Source organism: Artemia franciscana, unplaced genomic scaffold (assembly GCF_032884065.1).
Source record: "Artemia franciscana unplaced genomic scaffold, ASM3288406v1 Scaffold_364, whole genome shotgun sequence".
NCBI lineage: Eukaryota > Metazoa > Arthropoda > Branchiopoda > Anostraca > Artemiidae > Artemia > Artemia franciscana.
This window is the reverse complement of record NW_027064236.1, coordinates 102,968-123,582: the sequence shown is the minus strand read 5'-3', so window position 1 is coordinate 123,582 and position 20,615 is coordinate 102,968. Positions and strand designations below refer to the sequence as shown.

General features: G+C 35.4%; 1 protein-coding gene across 4 annotated transcripts in view; it reads left to right on the top strand.

Moving 5' to 3' along the window:
* LOC136043185 (beta-alanine-activating enzyme-like) overlaps positions 1–20,615 on the top strand; it is a 149,190-nt gene that overhangs the window by 37,257 nt on the left and 91,318 nt on the right. For all 4 annotated transcript variants that reach the window (XR_010621568.1, XM_065728119.1, XM_065728117.1 and 1 more), the window contains 2 exons: positions 1,738–2,094; positions 18,565–18,827. Coding sequence is in view for 3 of the 4 variants with exons in the window: in XM_065728119.1 (XP_065584191.1) it covers positions 1,738–2,094; positions 18,565–18,827 (620 nt within the window). In the remaining variant the exon portion in view is untranslated. The remainder of the gene's footprint in view (positions 1–1,737; positions 2,095–18,564; positions 18,828–20,615) is intronic.

The following is a 20,615-nucleotide window of genomic DNA, read 5'->3' as shown; positions in this document are numbered from 1 at the left end:
CTAATTTTGTAGTCCGATTTGACATCATCATTTCTGTTGTCAGAACTTTCTGGCATCAATTCTCTGTTCTTCTCTTCCTTTAGAGAGCACAAATCGTCAAAACTAAGTTGATGCGGGACTTCTAGTTGAAAACTAGTGTGGGAAAACACGTTGATGAGGGTTTTCGACCCCTATGTTGGGGTCTGCGTAGCTGAACTTTTGTCCTCGGGCTATTCGCCTCTTCTTTATAGTTATTATAAAATTAATTTTCTTATTCATTAATTTTTTTATTTTTCGCTAATTTTGTAGTCCAATTTGACATCATCGTTTTTGTTGTCAGAACTTTCTGGCATCAATTCTCTGTTCTTCTCTTCCTTTAGAGAGCACAAATCGTCAAAACTAAGTTGATGCGGGATTTCTAGTTGAAAACTAGTGTGGGAAAACACGTTGATGAGGGATTTCGACCCCTATGTTGGGGTCTGCGTAGCTGAACTTTTGTCCTCGAGCTATTCGCCTCTTCTTTATAGTTATTATAAAATTAATTTTCTTATTCATTAATTTTTTTGTTTTTCGCTAATTTTGTAGTCCAATTTGACATCATCGTTTTTGTTGTCAGAACTTTCTGGCATCAATTCTCTGTTCTTCTCTTCCTTTAGAGAGCACAAATCGTCAAAACTAAGTTGATGCGGGATTTCTGGTTGAAAACTAGTGTGGGAAAACACGTTGATGAGGGATTTCGACCCCTATGTTGGGGTCTGCGTAGCTGAACTTTTGTCCTCGAGCTATTCGCCTCTTCTTTATAGTTATTATAAAATTAATTTTCTTATTCATTAATTTTTTTGTTTTTCGCTAATTTTGTAGTCCAATTTGACATCATCGTTTTTGTTGTCAGAACTTTCTGGCATCAATTCTCTGTTCTTCTCTTCCTTTAGAGAGCACAAATCGTCAAAACTAAGTTGATGCGGGATTTCTAGTTGAAAACTAGTGTGGGAAAACACGTTGATGAGGGATTTCGACCCCTATGTTGGGGTCTGCGTAGCTGAACTTTTGTCCTCGAGCTATTCGCCTCTTCTTTATAGTTATTATAAAATTAATTTTCTTATTCATTAATTTTTTTTGTTTTTCGCTAATTTTGTAGTCCAATTTGACATCATCGTTTTTGTTTCAGAACTTTCTGGCATCAATTCTCTGTTCTTCTCTTCCTTTAGAGAGCACAAATCGTCAAAACTAAGTTGATGCGGGATTTCTAGTTGAAAACTAGTGTGGGAAAACACGTTGATGAGGGATTTCGACCCCTATGTTGGGGTCTGTGTAGCTGAACTTTTGTCCTCGAGCTATTCGCCTCTTCTTTATAGTTATTATAAAATTAATTTTCTTATTCATTAATTTTTTTGTTTTTCGCTAATTTTGTAGTCCAATTTGACATCATCGTTTTTGTTGTCAGAACTTTCTGGCATCAATTCTCTGTTCTTCTCTTCCTTTAGAGAGCACAAATCGTCAAAACTAAGTTGATGCGGGATTTCTAGTTGAAAACTAGTGTGGGAAAACTAGTTGATGCAGGATTTCGACCCCCTATGTTGGGGTCTGCGTAGCTGAACTTTTGTCCTCGAGCTATTCGCCTTTTCTTTATAGTTATTGTAAAATTAGTTTTCTTATTCATTAGTTTTTTGCTTTTTTGATAATTTTGATGTCCAATTTGACATCGTAGTTTTTGTTGTCAGAACATTATGGCACTTCTCTGTTCTTCTCCTTCCTCAGAGAGCGCAAATCGTCTTTGCTATGTCGATGATGAAGATGTTGAGGAAGTACCTTCTTCTCGAGCGACAGGTGATGTCGGAGAGCTGATTAACGGCAAATTGTATTTCCGTGGAAGGAATGACGAAATCATAAAACGATTTGGAAGAAAGGTTAGCATAACCAAGTTAGAGAGCCTTGCTTTGGAAACAGGACTTGTCCAATTTGCTGTTGGATTGATTTATGGCGGAAAACTCTATTTGCTTATCAATGAAAACACGGAGAAAAAAGAATTCATGCGGATATTACTTGGGAAATTAGATTCCTATCATGTTCCTGATCACGTTTTGCAACTTCGAAATTTTCCGAGAACAGCACATGGTAAGTAGTTACTATAATACTATTATTTAAACATTGTGTTGATAAAAAAGAATATAAAATAATTTAGTCCACTTTTTGCGAAAAAAATAACGAAAGGATTTAATCGTCTGTAAAGAAAAATAGTGTGGGTATTTCTTTTAAGATTCTATTGGAAAATGCTTTTGAATAGCTTTTTACAGCTTTGGCTTTTAGCCAAAAATTGACTTTTCAAAAGTTGACTTTTTTTATAGATCTTAATATTTGATGCTTCCACGACTAGAAGTAAAGTATGTGATGACACGAATATGTCAAATGGTGGTTTGATCAAAATGTTTTATCTCAAAAAGGACATCCCAAAAATTTTTTCTTTATAAAAAACCAATATTGGCACCGTATTTTATCTCCTGTTGCTCCAATCAAATAAAAGTAAACCAACCGATATTTGAGACAAGAAAAAAGGTTTCTTAATATCTTTAAAATAAAAATTTCTGTCAAAAATACTTTCTTTCGAATTGTATTTTGTTTCATATACTATCAAACAGTTCGTGGTAACGAACTGTAGTAAGGAGCGACCCGGCTCAATAGTAACCAAAACTCTAAAAAATGGAATTTTGATACCAATAGCTACATCAAAAGAATCGCATTTTAATGCTGGTTTTAAATATATAAGTTTCATCAAGTTTAGTCTTACCCATCAAAAGTTACGAGCCTGAGAAAATTTGCGTTATTTTAGAAAATAGGGGAAACGCCCCCTAAAAGTCATAGAATCTTAACGAAAATCACACCATCAGATTCAGCGTATCAGAGAACCCTACTGTAGAAGTTTCGAGCTCCTATCTACAAAAATGTGGAATTTTGCATTTTTTGCCAGAAGGCAGATCACGGATGCGTGTTTATTTGTTTTTTTGTTTTTTTGTTGTTTTTTTTCCCAGGGGTGATCGTATCGACCCAGTTGTCCTAGAATGTTGCAAGAGGGCTCATTCTAACGGAAATGGAAAGTTCTAGTGCCCTTTTTAAGTGACCAAAAAAATTGGAGGGCACCTAGGCCCCCTCCCACGCTAATTATTTTCCCAAAGTCAACGGATCAAAATTCTGAGATAGCCATTTTATTCAGCGTAGTCGAAAAACCTTATAACTATGTATTTGGGGACGACTTACTCCCCCACAGTCCCCGTGGGAGGGGCAACAAGTTACAAACTTTGACCTGTGCTTACATATAGTAATGGTTATTGGGAAGTATACAGGCGTTTTCAGGAGGATTTTTTTGGTTTGGGGGAGGGGTTGAGAAGAGGGGGATATGCTGGGGGAACTTTCCTTCGAGAATTTGTAATGGGAGAAGAAAATTTCCATGAAGGGAGAGCAGGATTTACTAGCATTATTTAAAAAAAAACAATTAAAAAATAAAAGTGAAAAAGCTTTTTCAGCTGGAAGTAAGGAACAGCAATAAAACTTAAAACAAACAGAAATTATTACCCATATGAGGGGCTCACCTCCTTCTAATACCTCGCTCTTTACGCTAAAGTATTTTCGGTAATTTCAACTACTTATTCTACGGCTTTTGTGATTCAGGGGGTCATTCTTAATGAATTGGGATAAAATTTAAGCTTTAGTGTAAAGAGCGAGGTACTGACGATGGGGCGAATCCCCTCATATATGTAATAAAAACATGAGAATACAAAAGTTCTTTACGTAAGCTAATTTATAAGTTACGTAAATCTTTTACCAATAAAAAGATTCTTAAAAAATTAAAAGTTCTAGTTGCCTTTTTAATTAACCAAAAAATCGGTGGGCAACTAGGCTTCGTCCCCCGCTCTTTTTTTCTCAAAATCATTCGATCAAAATTATGAGAAAGCCATTGAGCCAAAAAAAAAAAATATGCAAATTTCGTTTTGATTATTCCTCTGCGGAGAGCCAAAATCAAAACATGCATTGATTCAAAAACGTTCAGAAATTAAATAAAAAAAACAAGTTTTTTCAACTGAAAATAAGGAGTGACATCAAAACTTAAAACGCACAGAAATTACTTCGTATATGAAAGAGGCTGCTTCCTCATCAACGCCCCGCTCTTTACGCTAAAGTTTTTTACTGTTTTAGAAAGAAGAATTGAGAGAAAGAGTCAAACTTTAGCGTAAAGAGCGGGGCGTTGATGAGGAAGCAGCCTCTTTCATATACGAAGTAATTTCTGTGCGTTTTAAGTTTTGATGTCACTCCTTACTTTCAGTTGAGAAAACTTGTTTTTTTTATTTAATTTTTGGAAAAAGATTTAAGTTTTCTTCTGTTGATTCTATTTGAAAATATTTTTGAAAACATGAATTCTTCGACAGATCATTCTCATGGAAATTTAAATTTAGTCGTGAAGTCAGCCTAGTAAAATGAATTTATATTTAATCAGCGTCAAAATATATATATATTTTTTTACTATTTTGAAAAGGAAATTTGTCAAAATAAAGTCTTTTATTTTGGAAAATTTTGAAGTTCTAAATATGTACAGGCAAGCCGTCTCTTAAATATAATGTGGAAAACCACAATTTTTGGATCAAAACGAAGAGAAGAACACCAAGGGAGTATAAATTTTTAATTTGATACATCCTTATCTGGATTTTTTGACGATTTAAAGCGAAATGTGCAATTTGACTCTTTATAAACCCGAGTAAATTAGATACTTAGGTTTAAAAATTTGATTCATGTTTAATTTCGTTACATTCTCGAATATTTTCAGTTTTATCAACCCACGACAGTATTTCTGCTGCAGATTATTATTTTTTTTTCTTTTTTATAGAAAGACATTATACCGCTCGATGTCTATAGAAAGAGCTATAATTACTCGCTGTGCGAATTTTTGTTCGGTTTCAATTTCAATTCGAACCAAGTATTTTAAATCGTTGTCTTTGTTAGAGATTTCACTTCTTTATTCCTATATATCAACAGTTTTTTTTGGTCCTCATTACAGTTTTAAAAAATCGTCAGCAATTCTCCTGCAACGATTTGCATCGATTCCTTAGTTCTAAATTATTAAATCGGTTCATTAGATCTGAACTATTGAAGCTTCTAAGAATATCACTAGTCAGACAATTCTACCTTACTTTCAGTAAGTTGGGCTAATTTCAGTTCGAACAAGGGGTTTTAAATCGCTGTTGTTATCAGTGTTTTCACTTCTATGGCTTTTCTTGTAGACCAACCGTTTTTCAGTCCCAACTACAGTTGAATAAAATCTTCTGCAGCCCTCTGTTATCTATTTGCGTCGTTTCGTTAGTTCTATATCCATTAGTTTTATCGGTTCATTAGTTCCACATCATAAAATGGCTTCATCGGTTAGAAAACTCGAATATTCAGTATTCGGTGGTATATCTCTCCAACTCTATGAGAAAAAAAAGTGGCAATAGCAGTGTGTCAACTGAGTGGGGGGCTCCTTCCCTCCCCCCCCCGAAAGAAGTTTTTTACCCCATCTAGATTTTGAAATACTTTCTTTTTGGGATTTTTATTGAAAGATGGCTTTTTTGGTATTTTTATGGAAAAAAAAAACAGCCCCTTTTTTTGATTTAAAAAAAATACATTTTTGTATTTTAAATGTAATTTTTAAGGTCCATCTCTTATTAGTCAACTCATTTGAAAAAAAACAGCCGCCTTTCTTGATTTATAAAAAATGTATTTTTAAATGTATTTTTAATTTCCATCTCTTATTAGTCAACTCATTTGATTCTCACGGATTTAAAAAAAAAAAAAATACATGTCAATTCATTATTAATCATCTCATTGATTTGAAAAAAAAATTAGCCCCCTTTCTTGATTTAAAAAAATGTATTTTTGTATTTTTAAATGTATTTTTTAATTTTCATCTCTTATTAGTCAACTCATTTGATCCTGATGCTCCAAGCCTACAGAGAAGGCTTTTCATTATGTTTTTACATTTTACCAAACAAAAAATAATTGACAAGGGAGTATGAAAAATACTTTTTTGGTATTTTCGTTGAAAAGGGGCTTTCATTGAAATAAATGAAAAAATGACGAAATTGCGCCCCCTAGATTTTGGAGAATACATCCCCCTTCACTCCTCTCCTGACTCATTAATTGACGCCACTAGGATAAAAGGGAATTTCCTCATCCTGTTAAAAATCAGTTTTAATTTCCAGCTCTTGTTAGTCAACACCTTGGATTTGATACTCCAAGCCAAGAAGGAAACTTTTTTTTTTATTTCATCTTTAACGAAAAAGAAAATAATGGACAAGGGTGTTAAGATTCTTTCCTCTAGGCAATCTTTTTGGCTCCTTCCTTTCTTTGGATTTAGTAATCGTTTCAGACATTATTCGGAGTGACAAGACGAAGATGACAAGACATTTCACTGGATTAGTCGTACGAAAGTAATAGCACTAGTAACACATTTTTGTTTATTCTAGACAATTGCGAAAATTTAGAAGTTGTCTTACTTTCAGGATTTATTCTTGTCAGGTTTACTGTCTAAACTGTTGTATACATATAGACCTTGCCTTTATTCACGGGGGTTCTCAACTTTAGCTATTTAATTCACTACAATTTTCCCCTGCTCTTACCTAAGCGCTACTTTCTAAGCTTTTTGGGATTTAAGGGGCGAACCACTTGATTGACTCCTAACTTTGTATTTTCACAAGATATTCATAAAAATTAAGAATTAATCCCCCTCCCCCCAATCTCTAGGTAATTGAAATTTTCAATGAAACTGTGTGCAATGCATTAAGCCTGAAAACTTCTGAGTTGTTTTGCATTTGGAAACTCTTAGATAAGTAAAATCCTGTTTTCATTCGCTGTTTATAGCAAGGCTGACGGTATAATGTTGAAAAAGGTAACCAGTCAGGGTGCACCCAGGGCGATTCGGCATTGCGATAGTTGCAATGAGATTTCACTAATACCGAATTTTTGTTTGCGCTATATTTGAGCCAATCAGATTTGTTGTTGAACTATATAATTGGGTTAAAATTTCAATGAAAAATTCTGATTGGCTCTAATTAGCACTATTTAAATCCAGGTGTTAGAAAAATCTCATTGTGAATAGGCCTTATCATAGTTACAACTGATAAAAAGTTCATCTTGAATAAAATGTCGTTGTTTTAACTAGTATAGTATTGAGAGTTTGCTACTCCAGGGTATAAATAGTTGCATTCTCCCAATGCATATATTTTCCAAAATAGTAAAAAGCTCTTAATCTAGAACTTTACAGTATTTCGAGTTTTCTCATTAACTTTTCAAAGTGTTACATGGCTTCAAGGAGAACCTGCCCCCCCCCCCCCCAACAAAAAGAGTTTGAAAATTTATTGTTTCCTGGCAGGTGTAGCTGGGGTTTTGAGCACCCAGAGACAATGTCAGTTCTGGTCCCACTATATCGAGGTGAGCATTGATTGATCATATGTTTCGACGCACTCGGCAACTTCGCCTTAAAAGGGCAAATGATGTGGCAATCTGATGTATAAGAGTAGCTTCTTCATTTTAGATATATTACTTTTCATATGGGAATTTATACGATGTGTTAATTTTTTTTTTTTTTTATGTAGCAAACGGCCATTTGATACATGGTAGCATCAAAGTTGTGCTTTACTTTATATAGACAGACAATAACAGCATTTTCAAACTGACAAAGGCCCGAATGCAAGATTTATCGTGTCAACTAAAAGGCGAGCTGGCTTGCGAAGGCTGCTTTGCTTTCTGTATGACTTTCGTGAACAGCAGAAAGATATATTCCTGAGAAGACAATAATCGGGTTTACTTGGAAAGTGAATCCAGGCTACTAGTAAATAAATTAATAATTTTGCGAAATGAGTAGTGTTTTTGGAAACCTCACAGAACCATAACTGAAAATCAAGTGCCGATGCCAATTTACAGAGCGAAGTTGATTAGGACAATGGCTAAGTTTTAAATGATTTAATTTTTCAGTCGGTCTTCACCATAATTTTTTCAAAGCCGTATTATAAGCTAGTTTTGCTTCCTATTGCATATTTGCTGTTGAAACAGGGCCTGTCGCGAGTATCCTTCCTTCTATACATTAATATCGTCATATCCATGTCTTCTTTTATTCGAATCTAGGCATAAAATAAATACCTAATAGAAAATAACTTTGTTAATATCAGGTTTAGAATAATAACAAGTTTTTCTTTACCTGCCACCTCGGAGGGGTTTTCATCCATTTACGTCAAATGAATAAAAAATCAACTTTATTCGTGTAACAGATATTTTCCCCAAGTTTTTACATTTTTCTTTTTCTTTCTTTGAAAATCAGATGCAAAAAATCATCCTATTTGTTTAACAAATCGGCTTACCAAAACAAATATAAATTTTAATTTTTATTTTATAAATTGTATGAATAATGACTTGACTTACTTGACTTAAAGCTCGTGCAAAAATGCTTTCGGCGTCTAGAGTGATGCTACGTGGTGCCTCCATTTAGACCGGTCTCTTGCAAGGATGTGGACGTCCTCCTGAATATTTTGCCATGGCTAAGAAGGCACCTGTCGTGTTCTTTCATCTGGTTAGGGGACGACCTCTTGGGCGTTTTCCGCCGTGCAACACAGGATCAAAGTCAAAAATCGTTCGTGCGGGAGTGTCGGGGGGCATGTGAAGGAGATGTCCGTACCAGCGTAGTGTTCGTTGGGCGAGTTGGACTGAGAAGGGTGTTAGAGCAGTTAAAGCCAGGAGGTTCTCGTTGCTAACAAAATCGTGCCAGCGTAGTCCTTCAATGCGGCGAAGATGTTTTGTTTGGGCTATATTTACGGTGCTAAGCACAGACTGAGTGGCTGGCCAGGTTTCGGTTCTGTAAAGAAGCACGGATCCCACCGAAGCATTGTATATGCGCATCTTGGTCCTACGACTGATAGAAGGTTTCCTAGAAAGGGCACTTAGTCTTCCCACTACTGCTGGGGCTTTGGCAATTTGGTGCATTAGATCTTTGAGGATTGATCCGTCATTTGAGAGGATAGAGCCAAAGTATGTAAATTCCTCAACAATCTCAGCTGGTTTGTCACTGACCATTAGGACTGGCGGGGGACGCGGTGAGTTACGAGGCTCGACAAACATCACTTTTGTCTTCTGCCAATTAATCGACAGCCCTATCTTTAAGGTTTCATCAGCAAGGATCTATAGGGCTTCTGTGAGCTTCGACGGTGAATTGGAGACGAGAGCAAGGTCATCGGCATAGTCAGCGTCTGAAAGTACTCTATCGCGATAATGCAGCTCAGACTGGAGACGGTTTATGGTCCGAGTCATAATGTAGTCGATGACACAATCATATAGCTCTGGAGCAGCAGCACAGTCCTGACAGACTCCAGTATTGATTTCAAAAGATGGGCTGCATCTGCCATTGACTTGTACGCAGCTCTTAGTCTCTTCGTGGAACCGCTCGAAAAGGTTGCAGTACTTCGCTGGTAGTTCCGTTGTTTTCATTATGAGCCAATTGTGATTGCCGGTCGACAGAATCGGAAGTAGCCTTGAAATCGACAAAGGCAACATATGCTTTTTGTCGAAATTCACGAGTCTTTTCTATCAGCTGCCGCATTGTGAATATTTGCTCCACGGTAGACCTTCCTGGCATGAAGCCAGCCTTTTGGATTCTTCGCTGGCTTCTGAGGAAAGCTTCCCGGGCACAGAGAGGAGTGTGATGCCACGATAATTGGAGCAGATTCTGCGACTGCCTATCTGTTTCCAGATAGACAGAATGATGCCCACTCGCCAGGCTTTTGGAATCCCTTCCGTACGAAATACCGTGGCGAACAGTACTTGGAGCAGGAGAAGGGTCGCTGCCCCAGCATATTTCAGCAGTTCTACCGGGATACCACAGACTCCTGGGGCTCGGTTATTTTTCATCCGTTTTCACACTTTCACACGGGACCTCAGGGGTGCTAGATGCAACTTGAAGAAGGTCAGGGTCGGGCTGGCTAAAACAGTAAATAGTTATTTTTAATAAATTACGTTGTCTGGCGGTATTTTCCTATAAAATTATTGACAGATACATACATAAGTGTATTTAAAAGCCAAATATACAGCCATGGACACAGTACAATAACATAAACGAAATATGAAGAATGGATTATCATGAAATCAGATACAGATTTAATTTAAAAACAAAACAATTGACAACTCTTTTTTTATTTTTGCTTTGACGAAAATCATATCTACCACATATTTTTATTAAATCTAGATCGAATTAAAATTTAGATGCACTGAAGTGGTGACATTAAGATTCTAATTTGATACTTTAAGCTTGTTTTTACTGTTGTTAGCCGTCTGTATTTGTCCCATACTTTTACAATAACACCTTCATTTTTAATTTCCTCTTCGAGAGGAATGTTTCCTAGGGAATTCATTAACGGCAACATTCACTTTTTTATGACCAAGGTTATAGTAACAGACAAATTAAATGTTTTCGTTGCTATGTTAACACTATGTCAAAGTTCTATGCATTTTTCCAAAATAAACTATGAGTATAGTTCATCTAAATTTAATCTTACCCAATGTTCAAATATGAACATTTCTGAAAATCAATTCTTCTTTGCTAATAGTCTTCTAACGGAGTTTAGCCATTAACTGGACATATCCGCTTAAGGTGCGTAGGAAAGACTCGTCATAGGTCAAACATATTTTGTTTAACTCCTCAAATGTTGACCCCTCCCCGTCATAAACAAAACATATTTTGGCTCCTTTCAACAGTGCCGTCAGGAAGTTTACCAGGGAGAGCAAGTACTAACAAGTTTTGTTTTCACCATCATCTGTTTTGTGTATTTCTCATTTTCCTGTTTTACATCGTTTATATGTCTTATTGTTACACAGTGGGGTTCGTATAATCCCTGATTCATCTTTGGCAGTGTACTTCTAACCCAAAGACTATCTGAATGGCTTTGTACTATATACCAAAATAAAGCCCAAAATTTAGTTACACATTGCTCCCTTTATAGGTTCTTGTTTCCTTGAATTCTAAAAAGAATAGGAAAACGGTTTCCACAAAATGCTTCAAAACCTCATTTTCACTTTCCTATAGAGCTAAGAAAATATTAGTGGTGCCGTTGTGCCTTAGGCCAAGGGAAGCATGTGAAACTTTTTCCGAAAATCATTTTTTTTTTTTTGCTAAGATTCCTATAGAGAGTCTTTGTTATTCATTATAGTTAAGCATAAGAAGTGCACACTCCTGTCAAGAAGCATCCAAATTGGTGGAAATACAGATTAAAGCACGGGGAATCTAATGGGGACGGGAAGTACGTTGAGCGGGGGCTCTAAAGCACCTTTACGAGCGCCCGAAGTGCAAAAAAAGCGCAAGTTTACTAGCATCTCTACAGAAGCATTAAAACCTCTGAATATACATTTTCAGATATGATGATTCCAATGGTGGCTATGTAAAAAGTAAAGGATCTCTCTGAAGCAAACAATAGAGCACTAAAAAAAATGCAAGATAGGAGCGCTTTTCCTATGTAATACTAAAACAGGCAAAAACACAGTTTAGAGTACTAGAATTCCTAGGATTACAAGCAGCAGCTCAAGTCTGCGCGTCAAAGCACAAATTTGCAAGCTCAAAAGCGTGCAAAAGTTGCAAAACCGATGGAAAGTTTGTAGAAATTCCGGAAAAAGTGGTAATGTGGTACAAAGTATGGGGAACCCAATAATAACAGGTAGAAAGTCGAGCGATTTCTTTATAGCACCTTTGCAATCACTGAAAAGTGTGCTTAAAGCGCAAAAATCATCTGCTTGTTGCAGAAAGCTCTTATTTGGTAGAAACACGGTTTGAAATACCGAGAATGTACCACAGAATACGACAGACTATGACAACAAAATTCTTTCGCATTTAAATGACACAATTACATATCAAACAATAACTCATGATCCTACTGATCAGTTCACTAATAATACTATAAATGAATTAAAGCAGCTAAAACAAAATGGTAAAATCACCCCACAACTATACAATAAATTTTTTCCCCGTGGTAGTTTCTGTCCTAAACTCTACGGTTTACCAAAAATACATAAACAGGGTATTCCCTTAAAACCTATCGTAGCTTGTACTAAAGCCCCCGCTGCCAATATTGGAAAATGGCTTTGTACAGCTTTCAAACCTTTATTGTATTCTCAAAATTCCTATATTCGTAACTCGGCAGATTTGGTTAAAAAACTTAGCAACACAAGTATTTCAGAAAACACAATAGTTAGTAGTTTCGACATTGTTTCAATGTATACAAATATAGATGTAACTATTTCAGAGGAATTATTAAAAAACAAAATAGAAGAAAATTACCACTTGATCGAGACTTCAGCGACAGGAATTGATTGTGAAGTTTTAATGACTCTTGTTAAAATTTGTAATAAGTTTTCTATGTATTTTCAATTTCGCGATTCTTTTTATCAGCAAAAAAATGGGTTACCCATGGGAGCACCTTTATCTGGGCTACTAGCAAATATTTATGTCGAGAATCTTGAGAATTGGGTATTGAATTCTTATTTTTTAAAACACGTCTATTGGGGTCGTTACGTGGATGACGTAATTTCACTTTGGAATTATGGGGAAGCTGAGCTTCGGGACTTCTTAGATCATCTTAACACTTATGACCGAAATTTGCAGTTCACCCTAGAAGTTGAAATTGAAAATAAACTTCCGTTTTTAGATTTATTAATTATTCGCAATGCTGATGAACTGGATTTTACTATATATCGAAAGCCAACACAAAACAATAGATATCTTCACTTTAATTCAAATCACCCCCCACAAGTTAAAAGAGCAGTTGTAACTTCCCTCATTGATCGTGCCCTGAATATTTGCTCCAATTCATATATAAATGCAGAAATAAACTTTATCAGAGATATTCTTTTTGGTAATGGATACCCCATTCCTTTTGTCAATAAAATAATTAACCGTAGAAAGAAAAGACATTCTTGTAAAATCGAAGAAGATACTTCACATTGTGAGGCTACTGATAAGCCCTCAAATATTGTCTATCTTCCGTATATCCCAAAGATCACAACAAAATTAAAAAATATTTGCACAAAAAATAATCTGTACGTAGTTTTTACTAATATTTTTAAAATCATCAATTTCTTAAATTCGGGTAAAGATAAGACCCCAGTTACTCGCCAAAGAGGGGTCTATCAAATACCATGTGATTGCGGAAAATACTATGTCGGCAGGACCCATCAGAATCTAGACAAACGGTTACAACAGTATAAAAATGACATAGACAAGGCCTTAATTTCAAATAGTTCCAACAACTCCTTTGATTCTGCTTTAGGTTGGCATATATTTAATAATCCGTCCCACATGATACTTTTTGAAAACTCTTCACTCATTAGTAATGATTTGGGAATAAAACAGGTGGTTCGAGAATCAATCGAAATTTATCTCAAAATAAGTAATAATATTTCTTTGAACAGGGACTTGGGGGAATACTCACTAAATTCTTTATACTCAAATTTAATTAAAAATGATCTAGCAAAATATTTTACTAAACCGATTTATAATAGTACTGAACCAACTACGAAAAGGCCTTTGAGACAGGCTGCTAAACAAGCAAGATTAGCTTTAAGAAATTGCATCTAATCATTTTATTCTCTTCAGTTTGAATGAGCTTATATTCTCATTTCATTCTTTTCGCCAGTCCTGGTTGAACTTCGTTGAAGTAAGGATGCTAGGGCTATTTTTAAAAAAAGTTTTAAAAAGTGTTTTTAATTATTCAGTTTTAATCCTCACAATTTGATGTAAGTTCTTTTATATATATATATATATATATAGTTTCTCTCTTATTCTTGTATTGTGCTGAAGACGGCCCTTGGACATAGGGCCGAAATATCTACAGAAATAATTTCCACTGTCTTGAAATTTTCCCTATTGTCTCTACGTTGTATTTGTTTGTTATGGAAAGGCAGTGTGGTCTTCGTCGCTATTTTCGAGATTCTAAGTTTGGCTCAAGCCTCAAAAGAACCCGTGGCAAGAACGAAAGTCGGTGTACTCAGGTGAGCTGCTCTTGCAGTTGCAGTGCCCAGAGCATTACTTTTTGCAACTGAATCGTATAAGCTCTGGGAAGGCAACAGAAGCTTTGGACAGGGTTGGTTATCGGGGAGCCCAAAGCCCATTGCTAGTCTTTTCCCATCCTTAATCGCTAGAGTTCTCTTCGGGAATAATGGCAAGATGAGAAGTGGACCATACCTGGGCTTGAATGTAAACTCGTCGATTGTGCTGGTTTAGCGCATCATGGGTTTTCAGAAGTTTTGATGCTTTTGAAGCGAGGCTAGTAAACTTGCGCCTTTTTAGTGCTTCGGGTGCTTTATAGGGCGCTATAGAGAAATCGCTCGACTTCATACAGAACGCCATTGATTTCCCCATATTTTATACTCTTTTCCACTTTTTCGGAGTTCCTCGAAACTTTCCATCAGTTTTGTGCTTTCTGAGCGCTCAAATACGCGCTTGGACAGACAAACTCGAGCTGCTTCTTGTGATAGTCAACCTTCTAGTAATCTAAACTATGTTTTTGCGAATTTTTGTATTCCATGGAATAGGCGCTCCCATTTTGCGCTTTACGCGCTTTTCTTAGTGCTCTATTTCGCGGTTCAGAGCAATCCTTTGCTTTTTATTTAGCCACCAATGGAATCTCCATATCTTAAAACGTATTGTCATAAGTTTTGATGTGTCTGTAGAGAGACTAATAAACTTGCACTTTTTTTAGCCCTTCGGGTGCTCGTAAGTGTGCTTTCGAGCGTTCCCTTGACATGATTCCCGTCACCGTTGGATTTCCCGTACTTTAATCTATATCCCCACCAGTTTTGGTACTTTTAGCCTGAAGTGCAGGATTCTAGTGATATTTTTCCATTAAACGGTCCTACTATTAGGTGTATTTATGGAGACTTATTGGCTGGTAAAAAAAAAGACTGGAAAGAAAGACAAGGATTGGCGTAAAATATGGTTCAGCATCTTGTTTCATATTACACCGAATCTTTATGTACTGAAATGATGCTCTGTACCTTTATAGACCTTTTCTTTGATAAGCCCTAAATGAAGAGCTTCCAAACCAGTACAAAAGCACTGTTGTAAAATGTTAGAAATGTCAGGTGTGCCCTTTTGTCACTACATGATGCTGCGGGAATGACATTGCACTCAAGTTCGAAAAGGAAATGTTTTTACTATTCCTTATTCTTGTCTCATTAGCTTGATTCTCAGTTGATCTGTTTTGCTTAGAAAGCTTGAGCCATAATGGGTCCTAATAAATGGCACCAAGACCTCTTAGGTTGTATAATTTGATTAAAACGCCTTTAACTTTGAAATGGGGTTTTTCGAAATTCTAAATTTAAAACATATGACTTACCATGACCATTAGTCCTTTAGAGCCATATCAATGTCCGTGAGTTTTCAATGTTCCACCACGACCATGTCTTAATTTGTTAAGAGCTTTAATTCTTGATTTACCATCACAAAAGGATTTTTGATTTTTAGTCCAGTAAAACTACGAAAAAAAAGGTCAAACCTTAGAATGTGAACAACAGAAATGTATTTGGCACCAAGATGTTCAAAATTTTGCTTAATAGTATATCCAAAATCGCTGGAAATTGTCCCTGGGGAAATACTCCTTTTTCAGGAAAAAGAAGGGGAAGTGGGAAATGTCGAATTTTAATTTCTGCTATATTTTCCAGACTAAAAGGTTGTTTCTTATTAATTCATTTCTGGAAAGACAAAAAATGACTTCAGGATTGGAAAATTACATTACTTAGTACCCCATTCCCTCCCTAAACGAGGTCAGAAGGGGTTAGAAAACTGGGATTTCAATTTGTGAAATATTCGCACGCAAATAAACACCAAAATTTTCAGAAAAAATCACTGAATAACATATCCAAAATTACTCGAAATTACTTGTGTAGAAATACAATTTTTTTAGGGAAAGGAGGGGGTAACCTCGAATTTTAATATGCAATATTTTTTGGATTGAAAGTTTTTTTTTTCTTGTTAATTTTTGTTCGGAGAGACCGAAAGTGGCATCGGAATTGAAACATTATATCATTTATTACCCCATTTAAACCCTTAGTGAAGTCAAGGGGGATGAAAAATTGGAATATGAATTTGGTCAGTATTTGGTGGATTGAAAGTTCGCTTCCTATTCGTCTTGTCTGGAAGACTGAAAATCATATCAGAATTGAAAAATTACATCATTTAGTCCCCCATTTTCACCCTAAGCAATTTTCTCAAAATTCAAGATTTTCCCCCTTTTTTCCGTGAAAAGGGTATTTCAGCATGTGCAAATCCAAGCGACTTTGGATATGTTATTAAGTAAATTTTTTGGACATTTTAATGCTACAAATATTATTGTTGGTCAAATACCAGGTCAAAACCGTATTTTTACTGGGCTTTTGATAATGTTGTACAATTTTGATCTGTTGTGTAGCTTCTTCAGAGGTTTTGTGAGGTTCAGCTCACAAAATATCTCCCCAGTGGAAAGTATCCCCCTTCCTGGGAAAAACACCCCCTGGAAAATACCATCCCTCTGGAAAATACCCCTCCTGATAAATATCCCTAGCTGCTTAATTTTTTGACACAGATACAATACAAAGGAATAGCACTCCCTCTCTTACTGTCCCTAGTAACGTTTTGACCAATGCAATGTATCATAATTGGTATATTGCATTACATACCAATTATGTTACATACAAGATACTATAAAAAGTATAGGGAGGAGATTACAAAAATATGTACTATAAATTCAGTTGTGAAGCTTCTTGTGATAAATTTTACTCTTAATGGTCTTACTGTTATTTGCGAGGAATCCTTGTTTCACAAAGCATGAAGAGGGTGGGGTAAATGTAAAAAAAAAAAACGCAGAACCTTGACAAATTCAGGTATACGAAATATTTAGATAGTCGTAGAAAAATCCATTAAATTTCTAGATCACAACAGGGGGGCTTGAAAGCTCCCCGAATCCATGCCTACGCATTTGCAACTCATATGGACTGATTTTACAATCATCGACAAGCTCTTCACAGTCTTACATATCAAGGCTTTTATTTCGAAAGGGACAGAGGAAAACTGAAAAAACGCATATTACAAACAAAATATATAAATAATATTGAGCAAAATGGGAAACTCGTTAAATGCTATTATATAATAAGAGGGATAGGATTAAAAAAAAAACTCCGTTCCTTTGCATACCCACATGCTGGTTGCAACCTCGCTTCCTCTAATACTTTATGCATAAACTTATGAGCTGGAAAATTTAGAAAAAAGACTTGTTTTAACAACCTTAATTGCCACATGGTAGAATTGGTCCCGGATAGTCATTTTACACTTCTTCAAAAGGAATTTTAATTTCTGTATGCAACCTTTTGGAACTTTCTGCAAAGCCTTAGGGTTCCGAGGAAACGCTAGGAGGATATAGATGAAGATAAAAGTTTATTTTAAAAATGAATCTTGCCGAGAAAACTGTCGAATTTGCATTTTATTTTAAAAAAGGTTAAAAATAATTGTAGGATTTCGAACAAACAGATACATTGACAGGCTCCAAAATAAAACCCAAACACATAGATGAAGGCTAGTGAAAAAGATAAAACTCAAAAAGAATAATATGAAAAGAACTAGTATCGTTTAACCATTAGATAAAGGACGATAAAACACTTCCTGTACCTTTTTTTTACTTTGTGGAACAAGAATTTATTTTTAACACATCGAAGAAATTTAAATATTTTCAAAGGTATACCTATAGGAGCTGGTTAAAAAGATCCCATTCTCCCTAAAAAGATAAAAGGAGCTAACAAAAATTGACTAGACATAAAGTAACATCGTTCAATTTTTTAGTAAATTAGGAATAATAATCTTATAAAAGTATCTTCCATTTTTCAATGCGGTTTTTGGGTCTCCTTCGGCATATCATCTTGGAGGAAGGGAGGGTAGCTTGTAACCCACCTGAGAGGCTAAATGGTGCTCCATGAGGGGCCATTAAAATTTTATGGGTTTTCACTGTAGTTGCTTGTGACCAGTTAAAATTAATGCTAGACAAAGTATGACAAATGCAGTTAATTTTGGGAGGAATGTGCATAGGTAATTTTCAGATTTGGATGGGTCAGTAGAACATTTCAGGAGCATTGCTCTTGGAATTGGGGCAGCCAAGCAGTAATTGTTTACTTTTTTTTACTTTTTGATTGCTTTATTCGAATTAGAAAGGTCCTAACTCAAATAGGGAAATTGAATCGACCGAAATGAAAAGAAATTACAACGAGACTTTAATTGTTTTCAGATCAGTGTTTTCACTACCAACAAAAATGTTGTGAAAACGTTCGCAGAAGCATCATTTTCCTCATCACGTCATTAGTTTCGTTTCCTTCTTTTTTTTCAATACAGGATATTTTACAGTCTGGTCCTTGAACCTGGATTTTTGGACGAAATTTAAAATTATAGAGTATTTTTTTCATTCACAGTGAATGAGCCTGAACGTTTATTTTACATCTCACCTGGTTTCCCATGAAATGGCATCTAATAGATGTTATTTTATTGTAGTAATAATTGTAATTACTTTTAAGGAAAACTCGATATGAAAGCACTGCATAAAGTCATAGAATCGCAAAAAAACTTAGTTGTGCCATCTAGTGACGAGTTGAAAAGTTTCCTGCAAACCCATTGGTGTCTCTATTCTCGAAATGATATACCGCCCAAAATGGAAGACAACTTTATTTTGGTTGGGGGTAATTCAATAAGCTGCATCCAGCTTGCAACAGTGGCCGAAGAATTTATAGGTCAACCTTGTCCAGAGTTTCTAGATATTCTGATGAATAAATCCTTTGAGGTAAGTTGTTCTGTAGTACCACACATTCGTTCAAAGAATTTGGAACTGGAACCAAAGGCTGTAGAAAACTAATAAGACTGGAAAGTGGAGTTAGTTTGTGAGAAGAATATCATCAACATTATCTAGCATATTAGAGAAAAATAAATAAAGCTGATTGTAAAAAACACTGCTACTGCTAACAACTCACTGCAGTACCAAGCCGACTGAGGCCAATACATTTACGTACGCTCCTCCTCTATCCCGGTTTATTCATAGCCTCTCTCTGTACACCCAACCAAGAAGTTACAATTTCTCTTAAATATGTCCTTACGACATCCTCCCATCCCATTCGGGGACGACCTGTTTTCAGTTTGGCCCTAGGTTGTTGGCCGAAAAGGATGATCCTTGGCAATTTGTCATCCTTCATCCGTAGAACGTGCAGTAGCAATCTAAACTTTTCTCTCATTTTGTTCCTAATAAGCAGGGTTGAACCACGTTTTTACGGTTTGAAATACGGATTCAACCACAATTTACTATATGAAATACGGTCAGTCAGACCGGCTCCCAAACCAGTTCGAAGGCAATTTCTATGGAAAACATCTAACAAATCCTCCTAGCAAATTGCGCCCTGACTTTGGAACCATACTTTACCACTGTCATCATTGTAGCTTCCAATATTCTAATCTTGGTTCGTTGACTTATTTTCCGACTCTTCCAACAACTGTGAAACAGTGAAATAGAAATTATAAAAATTAAACAGAAATAAAAGTCGTATTTAATCTGTGCATTGCATGTAAATAGATTAACTGCCACTGAAATTAGACTTAAGCTATACTATATGAAATTATATGTAATAATAGATAAATTGTAAATTGAAATAATTTGTAAATATTTAAATAATGAATGCAAATATATGCAATAGATTCCAAAACTCAGCCAACTGTACGGTATTTTCTTAATATTAAAAATAATTTGGAAAGGAAGAACATTCAAAGTGGTGTGTATAGAATAACTTATTTTGTGGAAAAGTTTTTGCTGATTGCAGCAAACCAAAATTTTATATTGAGGCAGCTTATTTGACATATTGTTTGGAGCTGTAGGCTCAGTGATGTATCATGAACTTAGGTGTTAAGCACTTTGTTCAGATGAGAGTTTTTCTTCGGTGATAGGGTTGTCTTTATGTTGTTCTCTTTGTTCTACTTATTTTTTTATTCTCTTCTTTATTTTTCATTGATAAAGGTTTTCTTGTGCTGACTGAAATATTTAGATTTTAATATTTTGCTAAATTCACTCTCTTTATTAAAAGTTTTACCCTTTGTTGTATATTTCTATCCTTTCACGTTATTTACAAAAAAAAAGTTGATTAAAAACTTCTACTGTGCCAAATTCCCGAATTAGTTTTTTTCTTCTTTTACGTTAGTATCAATAGGGATTTTTAAATTAAACTATTGTGAATAGGATGTAGTCTGAAATCTACTTCTTCGTTTTTAGGCTTATGCAATGCACTTAACAGTTATTTGTTTATGCAACTGTAATATGATGGGGAGTAGAATGTGGTGCCAAAATAGTCCTTCCAGTGGCGTCAGTTCACGAAAATTTAAGGGGGGAATGTATTTTTAAAATTAAAAGGGATGCACATTCTTCGTTTTCATGGTGATGCCACAATAAGTGGCATCACTTATTGATGCCATTAAATCAGGCTTTATTATTTTATCTAGTTCTTTGTCTTAGTCAATGGTTTTGCCCGTTGTTATATAAATATGCTTTTGTTTTTACTTATAAATGTAAATAATTATTATAAATATCATA